Consider the following 21,268-nt stretch of genomic DNA (forward strand, 5'->3'; position numbering starts at 1 on the left):
AATTAAAAATTCAGTTCTTCAATCATGCTAGCCTTTCTTCAGGGGTTCAGTAGCTACGTGACTAGTGGCTACCATATTGGAGAGCACAAATAACATTTCTATCAAAAAAAAGTGCTATGGGACAGCTCTGAATCTGAAGAAAGTGCATTGTGCTATCTGCTTATGAAATTTTTCAAACTCATTTTTTAAAAGTTGCTTATAAGTATCACTATATCTCTAGGCTACAGGTTATTATTGATCTCTGTTCATAGGTGTGAAAGAACGGTATCAACTTTCTGGTCCTTATTAAGACAATTTATGAAGTATTTAGAATTAAATATAGGGCCCAAGTAAAACATGAACTCAGATATTTTCACTACATGACTATAAAAGAACAAAGTGAAGATTTGACAGGCATGATGAAAGTAATTTAGCAGTCCCAATTAAAACAGATCTCTTCTTCCACTAATATCCATAAATCTTGAAATATGAAAGAATACATAACTGCCATTTAAAGCTTCTCACAAGAATGGGACAAAAAGCCCTTTAGATATTGCTCTATTTTCCTTTGGTCTTAGCAAGGGGAAAACAAAACAAAACAAAACAAAACATTACTTAAGTATAAACAAAAAAGAGTAAATTAAAATAAAAACTGTCTTACAAATAAATTGCTATGGGACAAGGACAGAAAAACAAGTTTTGGTTTAATGCATGAGAAAATGCTCTCATTTGTATTGATAGCTGATATATGAGTTAATAACTCTGAATACTTTTAGTAAAATCAAGTTCATGTTATTTTCAAATCTGTCAGAACACAAGGTGAGAGAGATAACAATTGTGTATCACTTCTTCCAAATAACTCTTAGATGCAAGGCAGGAAGTGGGGAACAAAATAGATTGCCTATTTTTTCTTTTTTCTTCTTAATAGGTGAAAGTAGAACAACTTGAACATAAAATGCACACAGCTGTATCTAAAAGAAAAATGCAAACACAACTTAACCATACTTTATTTGACTGCATCTTATTTAGACAGCTTGCACATTTCAAATCCCATTAAAACTCTCTCTCCAAAAGGATATGGGACAATAGAAGAAAATTATGCAGCAATATCCAGTCATCAAACAGCAGTCCAATATTTTGAGATACACATATTTTATAGATACTCAACTCATATCTGACGTCAATATAATTTATGGTTATATTTTTACAAACCTGAAAGCCCTGTAACAATATAGCACTCATTTTAGTGATGTCATGGTGCACTGAAAAGTAACTCTGATGCACTACCAATTTGCTTTTATCTATGCTCCTGGCAAGTGATGAACTTCATGATTTTTAGACACCGTAATAAATATACACATCCAGTCTTATACATGTCAGCCAATACCATAACACAGGGCAAGGTAAAGTTAAAACATGTGACAAACAAACTTCTTTACATAGATTTGTCAAGCAAATGGGGAGGGTACTTTGGGGAAGAGGCAGAAAATATTAAAACCAATTTTTTAATAGTAATTTTTTTTTTTTTTTATTTTGCTGGCTTCAGCTTCAAAACTACTGTCTGGTTTATGATCTGTGGACTTCTCTAGTTTCATCCTAATGTAAGGGAAATTATAATCAGCCCACACATTAAAATGGTAGTATACCCGTTAGCTTCTTCAATACTAACATATATAGCTTCATGGTAGCATGTATAAAAATGTTCAGCAGTAGCAACTGCCAAACCAGTGTCAGTGGATAGTACAGTCAGTCTTAAAGAGGCAGCACCCCATTAAAAGAAAGTTGCACCAATTTTGCTCAGTTTTAGCCAAGTGAACTCGCTCTATCAATTTTAAATGGAGCTGTTTTAAGATTATATAAGAAAAATGAAAGCCCAATATCAAAAATTAAGTTAATGCTTGATGCTACTTCAACTGAAATGGAGACTTAATTTTGGTGCTGGGTTACCATGCTAGAGGATAAAATTTTAGTCCACTTAAGTAAACAATTTCTGCACACCCAATTAATGACATAAGGTAGACACAGATATTCAACAAACACCAGCTAAACAATATGACAACCATTTGACTTTTCAGTCACACAGTTAAGTTCATGTTTAATAAAACACCCAGTCAATTCAGCAAAATTTGGTCAATTCTGGGTGAAAAGGTCAGTAGTGATGGTTTCATTGACAATCTGCCAAAAAATTAATGGCTGAGCTAAAAATCTAGCATGTATTTACTTTAGAACTGTCCTCATTAGTGAGTCAAGCAAATGTACGTTCATCAACAATCATTACCTATGAACCAGCAAGTCAAATATAAAGTGGTGAGATAAAATTTGATAATGAAAGTACTGAACTATTTTATTAGTTCAATTCCCTCCATATTAAAAATAACAGAAGCATCATTATGACTGGTATTCCTCTAAGTGCTAGAGTCCAAATGAAGTTTGACCAAAAACGTACTCAAAATGGTCACCTGGAAAGCTGAGTATTGTGTGGTCTTCATATTTTTAATGTAACCAGTATTCTGCCCATTAAACTTTCAAGGCAATATAAAATGGAAAGAAAATGTTTTCTTTAAAAATAAGGAACTATAAATGATCCCATCAACAGGAAGATTTTATTTTCACCAAATTTATGTATCTTTATTTTAAAAATACTTGTCACCATGTTCACTTTCAAGACACTACACTGAGCAAGGAGCAGCTTTCCCTTAAAAAAAACAAAAAACAAAAAAAAAACATAACAAAAAGGCAACAAACTTTCCTGAAAGGGGGCTTTTACCAACTGTTAATGGAGGTAGGGTTTTTAAAAATACAGTAATTATAGCCATAAAATAAAATTCAAACCAAATCCTAGAGCAGAAGTAAAGCATATCCAAATTAATGAAAAAACAATACATTCCTACAAAACATTTTTCACAGAGAATGAATCTTTTCTTTAATGGGTACCTAGGTTTTCCAGTCAAATAAATTATCCATCACAGGTTTCCTGACTCAATTGAAAGCAATCAACTTTAAAATTAACTACATTGCACAGATTGGCCAAAACACAATGTAACTAATGAACATGGTGATGGCTATTAAGAAAACCTATAGAACTCATTCCAAGAAGAATTTTCCATTTCTCCCTTTTGTTTTCCTGGGAACTAATAAGCAAAGCTCCCCCAAGAATTTGCACAAATAAGTGAAAAGAAAATAAAATCAGTTTAAAACAGATACAGTGCACCTTGGAATTTATTTTCAAGACCAAGAACCAAAAGCGAAGCATTTTAAGAAATGGAAGCAATGTGAATCCAAACCAAGTGGGAAAAAAGTTCCGACTACTTTGTAAAAGCTGTTCCTCACAGCTTAGCAATAATTTTGATTAAATAGAATCATACCAATTTACATTAATTTTTCTATTCTTTTCCAAAAATTCCCTCACTCTCAAAAAAAAAAGTGCATCTAAAACCCAGCAATTCCCGGCTTCATCAACTTTTCTCATCCCATTTGAGTCATTTCTCAAAGATTTCCCAAGTAGATTCAACTTCTTACTGTAAGAAAAGAAGGGACTTCTACAGTAAACCACTCTGTCGCTCACCTGGAAAAAGTATCCAAATTATAAAAATCTGAAATAATTTATTACCAAATTTAGAATTTAAATAAAAACAAAAGTTTGCTTGCAAAGGCCTTAAAGAAAAGGAAAAGGTAGCATGCATTCAAAAACTATAGAGATGAAGACAAATATACTTATCTACACAGGCACTGGCAGACGCAATTTAATTGTTATCTTTACTCATTGTTAAGACACACCCAACCCTACATAACATTGTTTTTCATTCACTAATCACTGAGGTACCAATATTCAAGAATGGAAATTTAATATTGAAAAAATAAAACCTAAAATTGAAGCTTTTCCCCCACCCCCTCAGAAAACTATGGCAGGTTTCGTGTGAAATGTTAGTATACTCAGAGATTTTTACAATCTACATTGGCTTTTTTAAGGAACAAAAATCATGTTCCACTTCCTGGTTCTGTGATAAAATTATCACTGTGTAAATAACAATGTCAGCAGACTTTGCAAATGAGCAAACAAATCTTGGCTATCAACTGGCACATCTTGTTGGTACCAAAAGAACTCTTTAAGTTTAAAACAATCTCTTTTAATTCAGAACAAATGCGCCATGCCAAAGTGCAACAAATATTGTGCGACACTCAAATGAGACACTGACAGATAAGAGCTGCATGGAAATCACTAAATCCACCTGCAAAGCAATTCTGTACAAATTGCATTGCATGCAAAGGTCGATTCTGCATCGTTGGAAAGTTGTTCCTTGATGTCAGTTTCTCAACGCAGCCACAATTTAAGTCGCAGTGCATCAACTCCATTTAAATAGTATCTGAACAGCCTCTTATCTCGAACAAAACCAAGATTTTCATAAAGTTTCAAAGCAGACTTATTCGTTATTTCTGTTTCCAAAACAACCTGCAAAAAAAGAGAGAGAAAACTAAGTTATAATTTTATAATATTTGAAACTAAGTTATAATTTCATAATTTGACAAATCACTTATAAACAATAAGATCAAATATTTAAGAAAAAGAAACTACATTTAATTGTTTTAAAGTTGATGGTGAAAACAGTAAATATTAATGATGTACAGGAAGAACCCAGAAAAACAGTCATCAGAATTATAAAAGTCATTCTCTCTCAGGGCAAGGGGGGTGGGAACACTGGGGACATTTTCTTTTCTATTGATTTTTGTGAAATATTTGGAATTTTTAGCAATGAGAATATATGTTTTATAGTAAAACAAAGATGAATTTGTTCCCTGTATAGTATGACAAAAAAATGAAGAAAAAAATCAACAATCAAAGATTTAAGAAAATAAACCAGTACTTGAAACTATTCAGATTGACCTCCAACTCCTATATTTTCATTAATATGTCATCCTTTATCCTGGCGACAACTACCATATTTGTCTACAGTTAAGACCAGAGTCTGAAAACTATCGTCCTTAGACCAAATATGCCTACTGCCTGTTTTTGTAAATAAAGTTTTATTGAAACACAGCCATGCCCATTGGTCTGCATGATGTTTATTGCTGCTTTCTCAATACAACAGCAGACCTGAGCAGTCGCACCAGAGACCTGTGGGCTGCAAAGCCTAAAATATTTACTATCAGGCTCTTTGTAGAGAAAGTTTGCCAAACCTAGATCAAAGGTACCAAAACTTTAGTGTACCTGGAGGGCTTATTAAAATAGATTGCTGCACCTCCCCTCCAGAGTTTCTGAGTAGGTTTGGGGTGGTGCCCAAGAATCTGCATTTTTTAAAAATTGCCAGGTGATGTTGATTGCTGCTGGTAAGGAGACGACATTCTGAGAACTAAATTCTGAGAATGTCTAGACACTATGGATAGCGACACTTAACAACAGAGGTATTAACTTCTATCTGGGTCTTTTAAAATATTACTGAACCAGTGGCCCTGACAATGAAGAACTGATACTTTTGACTATTATGTGATGTTCTTCTACTTTACTTCTACCTTCCCCTACCAAAATATCCTCTATCCCATCCTCCCAACTTTTACATACATAGCTCTATTTGCCTTTCTATTGATTCTCTACCTACCTCACTGAGAATCAACACAGTGAGTCACAGTTACTGTCGGGATGTTATAACCCCGAGGTGTTTGGAGTGGGAAAAAAGGGCAAAGTATAATTAAACAAAGGCCCAAGTAAAGCCTATGAGTCTTTTCCTGTTCTATCGCAAGCTATAAAAAAAATCTGACAAGAATTCAAGCAACAGATCTAAATAATAGAGAAAAGACTGTACTTCAACTCATCGGATCCAAAAAACTCATGATCAACTCCTCTGCAATTCCGCACATCAGTAACAAGATCTCCATCCCATCAATGCCTCAAACCTAAAACCTAAGAGTCATCTCTGTACTTCTTTCCTCTCCACACCCCTACATACATCCAAGCATTGAGTATTTCAGTTTTCTCTCTTAAATCTCTCTTAAACTGATCCTCTTCTTTCTATCCCCATTGACAATATTCTAGTCTAAGCTGCTATCAACTTTTATTATAAATACAAGAACCTCCTAACCCAAAGGTCTCCCACTCTAAGTACAGTGATGCTCATTAATTCCCTGCTTACAACCATTTATTGACTCTCTTTTGTCCTCAAGAAAACGTCCACAATCTAACAGTAATCTAAAGAGACCTAAAAGGTCCATCAAGATATGGCCTCTACCTACCTTGCTAACTGTGCTTTAGGTCTCCCCCCCTTACTCATCACGATCAACACTAAACTTTCAGTTTCTGGAACCCACCATTATCTTTCCCACCTTAGACCTTTCACATAAGCTGTTTTCTCTGTCTGGAAGAACACTCTTCCCATCCTCCTCTTCTTGCTTTTGGCCTTAGCATGTCACTTCCAGACTGGGTAGAGTATCTCTTTCCCTTCATACTACCCCACAGCACTCGGCACTGCTCCTTGTTCAACTGTACTTTCATTCAATGTTTGATGAGTATGACATCTTCCCCAGCTGGTGAGCCCAACAAGGACAGGGATCATGGGTATCTTGTTCACAGCCATTTCCTCTGCACCTAACACACTGCTTGACAGATAGAAGGCTCTTAAACATTTGTTAATTATATATGACCTTAGTACCTTTCATTATATTACATACATTACATAAATACGAAACAAACGAAAGTACTGCCAGGCTTTTAAATGACCAGAGTACTTAAACAGAAAGTATCATCTTATGGCAATTACCTATGCAAACAACTCATGAGAGCAAATCACACACTAATCCAAACTTTAAAAAGATCTAAAAACAAGTAATTAATAGTTCAAGATCAAGGGAAAATGTTCCTATAAAAGTTATACAGCAAGCAAACTGGTTCAAGATGAAAATAAAAAGTCAACAATTTCTCTCTGCTCTTAAAAAAATGGAATTTAATGTTCAGTAATGTATGCCATCCTCCAGTTTGGAACATCCCAGTCTGGTCAATGCAATTTACCAGTTTGGAACTATTCTCTTCAGTAATTCTTAGAATTCTGTTTTATGCCAGCACCTAATTACAGCTAAAATGTTAAATCAAAACAATTAATATGAGAAGCAATAAAGCTGCAACAACTCAAAACTTAGAACTGATTTCACAGAAATAAAAAGGAGAGCGACAGTGTAAAAAAAATAACTAATACTTTTTGAAGGCTTACTAAGTGCTACGTAAAGCATTTCACATGCATTATTCTCATATTACATGCATTTGTCATAATGTTATTTTCACAAGAACCCTATGAAACAGATATATCTCTAACTTACAAGTGAATGAAACTCAAGGCCACCAGTAGAACAAGAATAGACCAGACTCCAAATGTGAACTAGAGCTTAATAGTATCCACTCTTCTGTACCTGTGATTGCATCCCAAAGTAAAACAAAGCAGTGAATGGGAGATCTAACATAATGAAGGGGATCCAAGTCCATATTCATTAATATCTAGCAATCTAAAATATTCAAAACACAGCTGAGGCTAACTATAGCTACATAAATATACACTTGACGTGTAAGTTAAGAGTTGAATTCAGGTTTGTTGGCATCCTAACAGATTAATAAAATAAAGCCCAATTTACAGAAAAACATTACACAAAGGGCTAACACTTTGGTTAAAATGAAAAGATTCTCTCAGCACACTCACATTCTCTAATCAAAGAGATCATGTATTATTTGACACAACAGAAAATGCCACAAAAAAAAGTAACTACTTTTTAACATTTAATTATGAAATTCTTATAAACATACTAAAAGAGAATCTGGGTTTATACTGGAAACTCTCTATAAAATTATTCTTTTAGTCCACATCATGGGAATATTATATAGGAAGCCAAAGCATAATAAGGTTATTTTAATCCTAAAGAAACTTGGCCAAGTTGAATTCTACTTAACAGAAAATAAGGGTTACGGTGAAGTTCTACGGATTCCCTCAGGAACAAACTATTGTCAGGATAAGCCAAACCATTACAGTTTAGAAAGTCTTTTTTTAATATTACAGGCTAGGAGCTCCTGGAGGGACGGCAAGCACTATTTTATTGTCTAGCACCTCACAGGCCTTACATCGACAATGATGACTGAAAAATTTTACTGCTCTTCATAACATCCCTTTAAGATCAGAATCACCATCACACTGCACAAAGAGACAGATTTTAAAAAGTTAAATGACTTTCCTACAATCATACAACTATATTGACAGAAGATGGATCTAGAACCCAGGCTTATCATATCCAGTTCTTTAACTAGGCCAAACTACTCAACCAAAAATCCTTACAGATTAAATAATTCCATTTTACTCTGTTCTTTACCTAGCAGCCACTGTCTCACAGCCAAACTATATGTTTCCAATGAAACTAAAAATGTTAAACATATAATTATTAAACACAAAAAGCTTAAAAGTCATCTTGTACATTACCAAAAAATGTATGTTATTTTGTTAACATGTAACAGGTTTATTATTGGTTATTTAAATAAATTTGGCCACTGTTGATGGGAATATAAATTGCTACAGACATTATGGAAAACAGTGTGACGGTTCCTCAAAATTAAAAATAGAACTATCATATGATCCAGCAATCACACTTCTGGGTATACAACCAAAGGAAGTAAAATCAGGACCTCAAAGAGGTCCCCATGTTCATTACAGCATTATCACAATAGCCAAGATAAGGAAACAACCTAAATGTCCATCAACAAATGGATGGATAAAGTGGTGCGCGTGCGTGCGCGCGCGCGCGCGCACACACACACACACACACACTCTCTAGAATATTTTTTGGCCTTAAAAACAGAAATACTGTCAGTGTGACAACATGGGTGAACCTGGGGGGCATTACCCTAAGTGAAATGCATCAAACAGAGAAAAACAAATACTGCGTGATCTCACTTATATGCAGAAACTAAAATAGTCAAACCTAATAGAAGCAGAGTGTCGAATGGTGGCTCCAAGGGGCTGGGGACAGACAAACATAGGAAGATTCTGGTCAACTAAAAATGTTTTAAGGTCACATACTGCACACTTAAACTCCATTAAGAAATTCTGATTCCAGTATATTTTCATCATTTATGAGTTACTTCTGAGTATTAATATCATAGTAACCATACCATAAATCTAAAAAAAAATTTGAAATTTAAATTTCCAGAGATGAAGATTTTAGGGACATCTACAGCTTAAAAAGTAAAGTACTGTTCATCATGCTGCTCCATTCATTCTAATTTATTTCCAAAAAAAGTACATAAAAGTAAATGGCCACCATGTGGGTTCATTAGTTTAGGTACACAAGAAAACTCATTCATGTTATTTGTATATATTTTTCTTACTATTTCCCCTAATGTAAAACCCAAGCTCAAGAAGTTTCTCCTAGTAGCCGCTAAATGTTTGGCATCCACACCACAAAGAGGAGTAACCAGATTCAAGCCAGATTAGCAATATAGGTAATGCATTTCTTATTCATGAAGTAATGAATCTACCTGTTTCTTTTTTTGATGCTATAACGTTTTAGTCAGATCCAAATATATAGAAAATGGAAAAGATCTTTAGCTACGCTGTTTAAACATGTCTAATTCTGATATAAAAAGTTAGGAAAGTCGTAGTAAGGCAAAATGAAAAGATCTATTAGACCAGAAGAATAATACCATTGTTATTTGGGCAAAAGCAAGATCTACATTTCAACTCTGTGAAATGTACAGATCTACATTTCAACTAACCTCGGTTTAATTCACTCTGAATTTATCTTAAAATGACAAGTGGCAACCAAAAGCAATATAAACATGACTCAAGGTCATAAATAAATTCTGCAAACGGAACAGAAAGTAAAAATTGACTGGATGTGCACAGTAAAGCTTCACAGAGATTTCCAAATGTATCTCTCTTAATAGGCTCATAGATTCAAAAATCTCTCTCTGTAAGATTAAAAAAACAGCAGCACGACCTAAGTAGTAGAAAATGTAATTTTAAACCCTTCCCAAATGTCTTTCTGATAATTTGTCAAAATTTCTTAACACTTTAAAAGAAAGGAAGGTTGGCCTAACTTAATGAAAGTAAAATCACATGTCAGTTATTTTATAATTTGGTCATTGTATTCTTGGAGAATCATAATTTCAAAGTTTTCCTCAGAACCATGAATTATATACAAAACTATTTTTATATATAATTGCTTTTATCAAAAGGTACTTTAATAACTTGGTTAACCCTGCAGATATATATTTTTTTCAGATATATTTTTTTTATGTACACACACGCAAAACAAAAAAAAGATTGCTGTTCCTAGAAGCTTAGAGAGAAAGACAAGTTAAAAACTAATTACATTGGGAGATGGGGACTGACATATATACACTAATATGTATAAAATAGATAACTAATAAGAACCTGCTGTATAAAAAAATAAAACTAAAATAAAGAAAAGAACTAAAAAACAATTTTTTTAACGAAAAAAAAAATAATTAGACAAATCAAAATTCAGAAGTCCACTCCCCCCCCGCCCCGGAAAAAAAGAGGCATAGATAAGATACTGGAAGCACAAAACTGATCATTCAACCAATATTTATGAACCATGTACTCTCTCACAAATGCTATGCTAAGTACTAAGAATATAGCAGTAAACAAGAAAAGGTATCTCTGCTCTCAGTGGCTAAGGCACAGTCTCTGAACAAGTAAATTTAAGCATAGTAAGTATTACAGAAAGGGAGGTCAAGAAAACCACAGAAGGTGCAATTGATTCTGTCCAGAGGATCAAGGAAAACTTAAAAGGAGTTGTTGATATCTGAATTGGGTCTTAAAGACTGAGAAGCATTTTAATAAGCAGAGGAAGACCAAGAAGCTACTGGGTCTAGCAAATACAAAGTAGTTACACTGGAGTGGAGGGGAAAGAAACCAAACCAAACAGGATGAGATGGTAATATAAGGAAGTAGAACCAACAAACACTACCATCAAAAATTAGAAGGGTAAAGAGGATAGAAGAGTTTGTTGCTTATACGGTTTAAAACTCGATGAAAGGGAAAGTGAAAGCCTAATAAAGAGTAAGCAAGAGTTCTGTCCCTTTCTACAGCAAATCCTTTATCTGAACAATATGGGGCACAGATAACCAATTTTTTGAAACCATGGAAGACTTCCCTAATCCAGAGGCAGAGCTATTCAAACTGCAAAAACCATCCACTTAAAACCATACAACAGAAATAAGTTCATGGAACTATACCCATTTCAGTCTAAGATTGAGTAAAACTCATTGCTTGAAAAGAAAAATGAATCAGAATTTTAGGCCCACAATGAATAGTTCTACCATAAAATGTATCACTAATTTAGGCCTTAACCTTAAGACTATAACAACATGACCAAAATCTCATCGTTCCTCAGAACTTTCAAAGAAAAACCAATACTATTTAAACATTTGATCAGTTAAGGTAAAGCATACTACCTGTCTCATAGGCAGTAACTAGGATAACTCAGAAAAGGCTTTCATAAGGGACATAATACTCCCTCCTTATAACATCCCTGTTCAGTGGGAACCACACTACTCAGTAGAGGATCAAAACACGGTCTTATCATCCCAAAGATTTCTCCGAACTGTTAAGCAGCTTTTGTGAAGCCTGACTTCTATTCTTGATGAGCTGTCTAAGCCAATACAGCCATGGTCCATATTGGACTTACACTCACGAAAAAATGTGTATTCAATTTTATACTCAAATTTTAGTTACCAATGATGTAGATAATCAGGCCCACTGTACCTTTTACTTTTTGAAACTAAAAGCTGTGAATATGAGATCCTTTGCCACGTGTGACTTTTCTTATTTGGGGTAAAAAAATTAAATATCCGTAAATCCCAGGATGTCTTCCCTGTGCCCAATATGTCTGTAGGCCTTCTCATACAACCATCATTTAGTGTGATCTGTCAAACTACGAAGTATGAATGTGGACAAGGAGCGTGAGAGTACTCTGCAGGACACCTGTATTGACATGGAATCCTGTTCATGAGTCACTGTTAAGTAGAAAAAGCAGTTACAGCAGAATAATAACTGTGATTTCATTTGTATAAAAAAGTATGTGTAAACATTTGCATTCACATGTGCTTAGAAAATGGGAGGATGCAAACTGCAAGATTAATAGTAGCTATAAGTGGAAAGAAAGATGAAGAGTTGAAAATCGTGAAGATGGTAAAAGAAAGGACTTTGCACCCCAAATACACACACACAAATAATGATGGTTAGTGACTGTGAATAAATTTTGTACCAAAAAAAACCCACTTAAAAAAAAAAAGAAAGTAACCAAAAGAAGTTACTTATTGAAATCAGTCTAAGAAAAAAATTACCGAACTTCAAGTATTTTGAGAACTCTCTAAGGCACATTTGCCCTCCAATAATAAAGACAAGTGTTAGTAGTAACGCTCATAAAATTACTAGCACGACTCTGGTCCTTCTTAGTCACCACTGTTATATTAAAGATATCTATACTTCCCTAGTTTATACTTATTCCCTTCCACATTACATAACAGTAAATCTTAACATTCCCAACCATCACTATTACTTATTGAGCACCTACCATATGTAAAGCACAGTGCTGCAGGATACAAAGAAACCACCTGCCTTCAGGCCTTACAAACAAGCTGTAGAGAGAAGATGCTTTTATGCTAATTTTTTTTTCTTTTATGCTAATTTACAGATAGCTCTACATTTAAAAAGTGGTTGTCTTTCCCCCCTCCAGCCTTATTATTTAATGCTGAGAGATTTTTTCAAATGTGAAATGTTCTTCATATGGGCTCACAGTTGGCCCACAGGAAAAAAAAAAAAAGTATTATTTAGAGAGAAACCAAGGCCAATACACAAGTAAATTACAGTAAGGTTTATAATAAGAGCTACCTTAAATGATTTAACTGATAACAAATCAGAGCTCTGAATACCAATTATTTACTAAAAATATCTAAAATTTTACCTTTACATTCTGACACAAATTTTAGCTCCCATTATCATCTTAAAATTTGTTCTAGGTCAAAATTCATGTGATTTTAAATGGAATATAATTTTCAGCACAAGTTACATTTGTATAATAATAGCTTGCAATGAAATCTGCAGTACAATTTATTATGGGCTATTTATAAAAATACCCAGTAGAATACAGCCCAGGATAAAACGTCTTAAACATTTAGGAAGACTTACCTCATCACAGTCTCCTTCAACCATAGCATATATAGCTTTCTTAACCAAGTTAGTACCTAGAATACAGAGCTGAGTATTAATGAAGTAAAAAATGTAATTAGTTTCTTAAAGATACCTAAATTATAATATTCATAAGCAGCAAAGAAATGTCAAGTGCTGGGTTCTACCCTGAATGCGATACACAGATTATCTCAAGTTAAGTGGGAAAAAAAATTTAGACTTAAAACTGAGAGGCCAATAGGACCTATGCATAGCAATACAAGTTTCCTCTTGAAAGACCTATCTCCTGATATGTATCCTTTTCTCAGGTGTAAATGCTATTTAATCCCAAGAAAAAAGGTAAGATACAGCCAGAGCAACCCAGGAACTTCTTCAGCTGGTAAGAACTCACTCCATGACCTTTGAGCCAATCTTGCCAAAGATCACACCAGAATTGCTGTGACCCAGAGTGGGCCCAAGACACTGTGTTAGTTTCCACAAACCTTATAGTAAGCCTGGGCACACCAAATGATGTCAGTGATGTGTCTGTATCCTAGTTTAGGGTCAGATATACTTAGCACATTAAAGGGAAAACAAATGCTAAATCTGATCTTGAGAGAAGAAATCCAAATTTTCTCTCTCAATTTTCAAACCATGAACACAAGCAAGCACACGTTACATGGGCCATACAAAATATGTCTGAGGGCCAGGATGCAACCTTCAAGGCACTGGTTTCTGCCCTCTGAAGTAGCCAGACAATTTGCCTATCATTTGCCATGAGTCCTTACCAGCTCTTTTTAATACATCAAAGACTCAAACTTGGCTTGTATAACAAGCCCAATTCATTAAACATCTTAGTGGCAAACTGTAACACTATAAGAAAAGTTGGCTGAACCTAATGTATTAAGTAAACCTATTCATAATGACTTCTCATGATGTCTCAGACTGTGTGAACCAGTCTTAAACTGGACATACACTCATAGTTTAAAAAAGAAAAACTACAAGTGACAAAACTGCTAGTAATTAAATACTGGTACAGGCATCAAACTCTTTTTTCATGAACACTTACTTAGCTTCAGTACCTCTCAGAATTTGCCATGCTCAGACAAGTGCTTGTCTACCTGATCCTCCATCTTGAACAAAGAGCCAGTAGGTCTTAGACACTATGACAGCAGTTCTTAACAGGCTTACATCATAGCCACCTGGGGAAATTTCAGCCCTACTTCTAACAGGACAAATAAGATTCTCAAGGGGAGGGGCCTAAGCATTTGTTTTTAAGCCACCCAGATGATTCTAATGACCATTATAAACCAAGAGTATAAGATTAACTGCAAATGCCAGGAAAGGTAGCCCAGAAAAGAGATGAGTTTGGGAATAGTAGTAAGAAACAATTCTCCTTTCTCCTGGTCCTCGCCGAATTGCTAATATAATGTTTGATGACTAGTACTAAATAATGGTAACAATTTCTCCATAATTTTGCTTTGATTGAGGACCATTTAACCCAAGTACAGACAGCTGCTTGAGTGCTGTGATCAAGCACGCTAATAATGCTATTAAAAACTGCAGAACTTAGTATAATGCAAAGCAGTTTGGATGTGATCAAAACAATGTCTGGAGATGAAAACTGATCACCTTCTAATTGTTAGAAAGATAATCTCTCAAATAATTAGACAGTAATAAAGGACACAATTCATTTTAAAAACATTTTGAAATAAAAGCAATCAATTTTCTTCCCTCAGCTTCATGCTCATTTCTACATACTATTTACATTTAAGTCTTCTGCTTCAAAAAAAAATGAAAAGAACTTAGGCATTTTTTTGTGACATAATATTTTTCTTACCAATGCCATTTCTCCTGTATTTGGAATCCACCGCTAACATGGCTATATAACCTCTGCGGAACATCTTTTTGTGCATATCCAACTTGCAAACGATGGCACCTACACACTCCTCCCCTACCATGGCCTTAAAAATAAACAAACAGTTACAAAGAATACATTGCCATCAGGTATTGCACAATTACCCACGGAAACAGCAGCCAACCACTGGTCAGTGTTTTTGCGGGAGGAAGAAATAATGAGAATTCTAGCAAGACAGCAGTCACAGAAGCGTCAGAAATCTAAATCCCAGAACTCCTTCAAATGTTCTAGTTTTAAAATCTTTCAACATTCTTTAGGACATGAATTTCTTAGGCTCATTATTAAAGCCTAGGGGAAAAAAAAAAAGCAAATTTCCACATTGTAAACATTCAAGTACTTTATGAGGTGCTTATAATTAGGTACAATAAAGAGGTACATGTTTAAGATCTGGGAAATGGGAAACGTGAAAGTAATTTTTTAAAGAAAGTCTTTTCATTAGATATCACAAAATATTACGAAACTTATCAACAGAGTACTATAAATTTATATTTAATTATAATAAAGTTTTAGTGAACGACAGATATAAGACATAATATTTATACCTGAATAATAGTTAGATTTTGACCAGGGAAAAAAAACCTAAAAGAAAAAGGATTATTTTTAAGGTATTCCTTAGATCCTACCCAAGGGGTTTTTGTTATTGAAGGATTACAAAAACTAGATATACGATGGTCTCATTTTTAGGACTCTCCTGACAGTGTGAGTCATTGCCATAAAGCTCACAGAATATCTAGAACTCAAAATCAAAGCTTCATATTAAAGCAAAAGCTGTAATTTTTAGAGCTTTCTATTTTAATAAAAATGTACAGCCTTCCAGACAAAGATTACTTATTAAATAAAAGCTAACCAGCCTCCACTTTCATTAAAATTTCCAGTATCACCATTGAAAATATGTTTTTCAAAAATTCCATCACCAACAAAAAGTTCTAGTAAATATTGTATTCTGGTAAATATAAACAGGGCAATAGTTCCAATTGTTTAATAATGTGTCAGACAGAAATACTTGTTCGCTGTAAAGAGCCCTCATAAAAAAAATATGAAAGCTTCAAATCATCTCTTAATAAAATTAACTTTTCAGAAACGATTTCAACAACAAAAACCAGGAATGGGTTAAAAAAATCAATAAGCAAAGCCCAATTTACACTTAATACCTCTCTTATCTTGAATCTGTTGTGACTTTTTTTAGTTCATCTTTCTGTAAAAAAATTGATTAAAAAGCCCTTTTTTCAACTGTGGAGAAATCTTTAGGCAAGATAATTCTAATCCATTTCACGCAAGCCTAAACTAGGTCAGGAGGGCTATTAATTTTATTTATTTATTTTAATTGAAATATAGTTGATTTACTTTGAAGGGATATTAAATTCAACAATCCACACTAATTCATTTCTGTTTAATCAACACAATCCAAAATTATTTGGGGTCAATAAACCTCTAAAATTGTTATTTCCATTTTCATTCATGATAAATCAATCTGGTTCTTTCAAAATTCTTTTGAAAAGTAAAATTTCTTTCTGTATTAAGTCCTGAAACATATACAAAAGTTGCCTGGTTGAACAGCATTTTCTGATTTGAACATAACTTATTTCAAATAGATGTGTGTGGTTGTGTGTGTGTGTGCATACATCAGAGATGAGAGGTACATTAAAAAATTTTTGACCTGACCTCATAAGCTAGGAGAAATGGAAATCTATACAAATCTATGATACAAAATTATAGGACACCTACACTTCACAGTTAATAAACCATCCAAAAAGGGGAAAAAATTAAAACCACTAGACACAATATAACTGGACAATATTTTCAAACTGGATAGGCATTTCAAACAAATCTTTGTCCTCAGACCAAGAAAGTAATAAGCAAACAAAGTATTATATTAGTTCACTCTTAGACTAGATTGATTTCTTACTAATCAAGAATCTGTAGGAACAAAAATCAAGTTGTACACATCATTTAAAAATAAAAGCCCAATATATGATTCACTGTTATTAGTAAGATGTTTAGTGAGGAAGGCCAATTCTGTATTTTTTCCTGATAAATTGCTGATGAATATACACTTACAAGAATCACTGAACTGCATGTTAAGGTTTTACAAATAAAAGCTTCTGCACATACATTTGGAACTCATGCTATTAAAGTGTGTTCTTTTTTTCAAGGATAGGAACTGAAAAATTCCAGGCAAGATTAAAATTGAACTCTACAAGGCCAAATGCTTGTCAATCTATAAAACTTGAAAAATATAAGTTGTGTGAAATACGGATTCCCAAATTCCAGAATATCACAAATAGGAAAACAGAGGAATCTGGAAATTTAAATTTAGAACAAATAAGAGAAGTACTATAGTATATCACTGGTAATAAGTTTAAGAAGTTCAAAAAGGCACCAACAACTGAAAATACCATGAACTCAAAAGTGACAGAGATAAATTAGTTAAGTACAGAGAAAATGACAGTGCCGCCCATTTGTACAGTACCATACTTTCACATCTGTTACAGTTATTAGGAAGAATCATTGGAAACTGTCACTTTTGTTAGTCAAATATGGTCAAGTATTGACGATTTTCTAAGGTTCAACAGCATATATTCCATTTGATCCACTGCAGGTTACTCATGGAAACCAGGAACATTCCGGAGATTTCTAGTCTCTTAAGATCGCTGTCTGCAAGGACAACTATTCCTTGGTGAAGCATAACTTGGTGACACAAGGATCTTGGCTGAATGACTCAAGGGTATGTCATTTTTCAGCTTCTTAGTTGCTTCCATAATGACAGGCCAGGAGACCTGGGTTCTAGCTTTACATCTCCGGACACTAAATATCTGGAGATGTGAACATTTTAAGTCGCTCTGGTCTTTAATTTTTTTTCATTAAAAAAAAAAAAAAATGAAGCTGAACTAGATTATCTCTAGGATCCTTTATAGTTCTAAAATAGTATGAATTGAAATAAACATACACTTATATTTGTTTTAAATTAGTTCTCATGAGAAATTCAGATTTTTTAAACGCCAATATAAAGGCCCCAGTTCCAAATGGCCTCTGATTGTTTAACTATTGTTTTATGTTCAATACCTCCAGATCCATACTTGCATTAGTAAACCTTACAGGTCAACCACTTGCGTATTATCACAATTTCTAGATATTCAGAGTTTAATGTTAAACAAACTGGCTATTAAGGGTTAAAGTTCAAATTAGCTGTTGAATTGGGAGGAGTCTATGTAAAATCAAACTAAAGTTTACTAATATTCAGTTTATCAGAGTTTAAAATGGCAGACAAGTTGAGAGAGGTCTAGGTAATACCAGAACTCAAAAGTTGACTAATCATCACACATACACTACTATTTTCTGGAATTAACAGAAATACATACACTATTTCAATTTAAAGTGTAACTAAATTGTACGCTTTTGTGAATTAACTTACAGTTAAATCAATCCACAATCTTCAGAATTTATAATAGCATTTGATATGACATTTATAATAATGCTATGAAAACCATCTTCCCATATTCATTTGACACAGACGTGTCTTAGAATTTCTATTTTGATGCAGCGATTAGAATCCTGTAAGAGCAGTTTTGTAGAATATAAAATAGGTCCCAGTTTAAACAAACATACTAAACTGAAGTTTAGCAAAGTGAACGCAGAAAATAGCACAGCTACCATTATCAACAATACTGAGGTTATATTTTCAGATCACCACCAAACTACAGAATCAAAAAGACAGATTTCTAAAGTATTGTCAAAGCATCTTACAGGGAATTAGTAAATGCAATTAAGTCAATTCTAAAACAATAAATAACGGTAGTGGCTTTTCCCTTCACATATCATAAAGCACTCCTTAAAAGCATGTTGTCTTTCTTCAATAAAATTCAATGGAAACAACATGCTTGTGAGTACATGATACAAAGCACATACCTGTCATCAATATTTAAGTGAAAGGTTTCATTGACTGAAATTGGTCAATATTATTGGGAAACTATTGGTACTACCAGTACTACGTAAGTCAAAAAAAAAAAAAAAAATTATTCAGCTTGTTTGGTTAAGCCAAGTCTTTTTTACTCATAAATTAAGGAAAAAATTTCTGTCAACTATATTACACACAAGCCAGCAATAGTACTAGAACTTAAGCATATCTATGACCAGCTTCTTTAAAAAAAAGAAAAAAAATTAGATTAGTAACAATTTCACACTTAGTTTCCTACACTCCCAAAAAGGGTATTTTGTTCAAGTTTCAGGAGTCTTCCAGCCACCAGAAGTGTTAGTAGCGCCTTCTGCAACCGTGCACCAGAAAGCAAGCTGGCTACAACTGCTAACTGCCCTGCTGAAGTAAAAGGAAACAATCTCCATAATTATGGAATATGCTTCTAAGATTTAATTCTCCAGTGTGGCCACAGCAAGTTTACTGACAATCATGTTCACCAAAACATGTTTACGCATACACTCTTCCCTGATTATGGCTGTAATTGAGAGATTAATAAGGTCTGTATCCGAACAGAACCCTGTTCAAATTAAATGACTGCAAAGTGCTTTGAGGATGAGGGAGGATAATTAAAGACGGTTAAACATGATTATAAGCTAATGTAAACAGGATACAAGACCCCCAACATGCATCACACAGGCTTATTGCATTTACATCAGTATCAAGTTAACCCGGATCATGAAGCCTTACCTTCAAAACAGTTTCATTAAATAATGAGGAGTGCATACACGCACTTTACATCACGTAACGTACTATGAAATGCAGGATACATCCACTGCCAATCCAGCCCTCACACTCCCTGCCCCGCACGGCCTCGATCTCTCTGCTGGGTTCACCCTTTTTTCATTCCACCCACTTACCAAGAAGCACAGCTGTGGCCAGTTGTGGATAAAATATCTATAGGTATAAATGGAGTAGGGTTCAGACAGATCTTTGGTGATCAGTCTCATGATATCGGGCATTTGCAGCTCGGATTCATATCGGACATAACGTATAGTCCGATCCTCCCCAGGCTCAACCTCCCGGCCTGAAGGGCTTCTCAAACTGCAGCCGGCGGTCAGGGATGAAGACAGCAGCCGCACCTGCTCGTCTTCCTCCTCCCCCTGCTCCGTGCCCTCCGCCAGTCCATTGCGGGCCGCCGCGGGATCGCTCGCCGCCGCTGCCTCTGCGGGGCTGGGGAGCGCAGTTCTTGCATTATTGGGGAGGCAGAGAGGGGGGCTCTCGCCCGAGTGTACCCCGGCTCCTTTTGTGGCAGTCGCTCTGGGGCCCCCGGCGGGGGTGGCCGTGACCGTGGCCGCCTCGGCCGCGCTCAAAACCTTGCTCTTGAGCGAGGCGGCCGTCCGGAGGTGCCGCAGTTCGGGGTTGATCAATCCGTTGAGCTGCAGCTGCTCCTGCGGCGGCTGGGGGCAGCGGAGGCACGGATGCCCCTTGGCCGCCGCCGTCGCCTCGCCGCCCGCCGGGCTCCCGCCGCCACCGCCGCCGCCGGCTTCGTGCTCCTCGTCGTCCTCCTCGTCCTCGCTGCAGCAGGCGAGGGCGGCCCCCGCCGGGAAGGGGCAGCGGGGCTCGGCCGCCGCCGAGGCCGGAGGTGCTGGTGGTGGGAGAAGGCTGCTAGGCCCAGGCGGTACCTCCGCCATCCTAGAGGAGACACAGACCGAGAGGGGAAACCATGAGACCCGGCCGACGAGCGCGGAGCAGAGGGGGCGGGGGGCGGGGGTCGCCGAGGGTGTGGGGGGGAAACAAAGGCAGAAACCGTCCCTCACAGAGCTGGCGCCCCAATTCCGCGGGCCCCCCCAACTCTTCAGCGCCGCCCAGCTGCTCAGCCGGCCACCGTCCCCGTCCGCCCGCGCCCATCCGCCAGTCCTGTCACCCGCGGCCCCTCCCCGTCCCCACCGCAGGCTCACCCCGCACAGGTCACCGCCGCCACTGCCGCCACTCCTCTTCCTCCTCGGCCGCCGCCGCCTCCCGCACCGCCGCGGCTGCCTCCACCGCCGCCAAAGCTCACCCTCAGCCGCCGTCGCCGTAAAGCGCCTCGGCTGTTACCCCGGGTAAAGTTTCCTGGGCCTGGCTTTACGACACTTCCCTGCCTGCCGGCTGCCGGGGCCGAGGGAAAGGGGTGTGGAGGGAGGTGACCTGTGGAGGGGCGGGGACGAAGGTGTCTCCTACGGGCCCCGGGGGAGACCGCGTGCTAATGGGTGGGGCTGTAGGGCGGGGAAGTTGCAGAGGGCTTTGGAGTCACCAGCTCCC

General features: G+C 36.3%; 1 protein-coding gene across 1 annotated transcript; it reads right to left on the reverse strand.

Annotated features, from left to right (window-relative positions):
* Positions 1–697: 697 nt before the first annotated feature.
* On the reverse strand, positions 698–21,056 carry NAA30 (N-alpha-acetyltransferase 30, NatC catalytic subunit). The gene is made up of 5 exons (XM_068544882.1): positions 20,926–21,056; positions 19,885–20,659; positions 14,977–15,100; positions 13,158–13,213; positions 698–4,429 (listed from the first exon to the last, which is right to left on the reverse strand). Exons 2-5 carry the CDS (start codon positions 20,656–20,658, stop codon positions 4,292–4,294), a joined length of 1,092 nt encoding a protein of 363 aa, XP_068400983.1. The 5' UTR covers position 20,659; positions 20,926–21,056; the 3' UTR covers positions 698–4,291.
* Positions 21,057–21,268: the final 212 nt, after the last annotated feature.

Source organism: Eschrichtius robustus, chromosome 1 (genome assembly GCF_028021215.1).
Source record: "Eschrichtius robustus isolate mEscRob2 chromosome 1, mEscRob2.pri, whole genome shotgun sequence".
Taxonomy (NCBI): domain Eukaryota; kingdom Metazoa; phylum Chordata; class Mammalia; order Artiodactyla; family Eschrichtiidae; genus Eschrichtius; species Eschrichtius robustus.

Excerpts from the sequence above, each read along its gene's own strand:
- NAA30 (XM_068544882.1), bottom strand. The coding sequence starts at position 20,658 with ATGGCGGAGGTACCGCCTGGGCCTAGCAGCCTTCTCCCACCACCAGCA. Across the intron at positions 15,101-19,884 it reads GGCCACAGCTGTGCTTCTTG|GCCATGGTAGGGGAGGAGTG; the intron begins GTAAGTGGGTGG and ends TTTATTTTTAAG. Across the intron at positions 13,214-14,976 it reads ATACAGGAGAAATGGCATTG|GTACTAACTTGGTTAAGAAA; the intron begins GTAAGAAAAATA and ends TCTGTATTCTAG.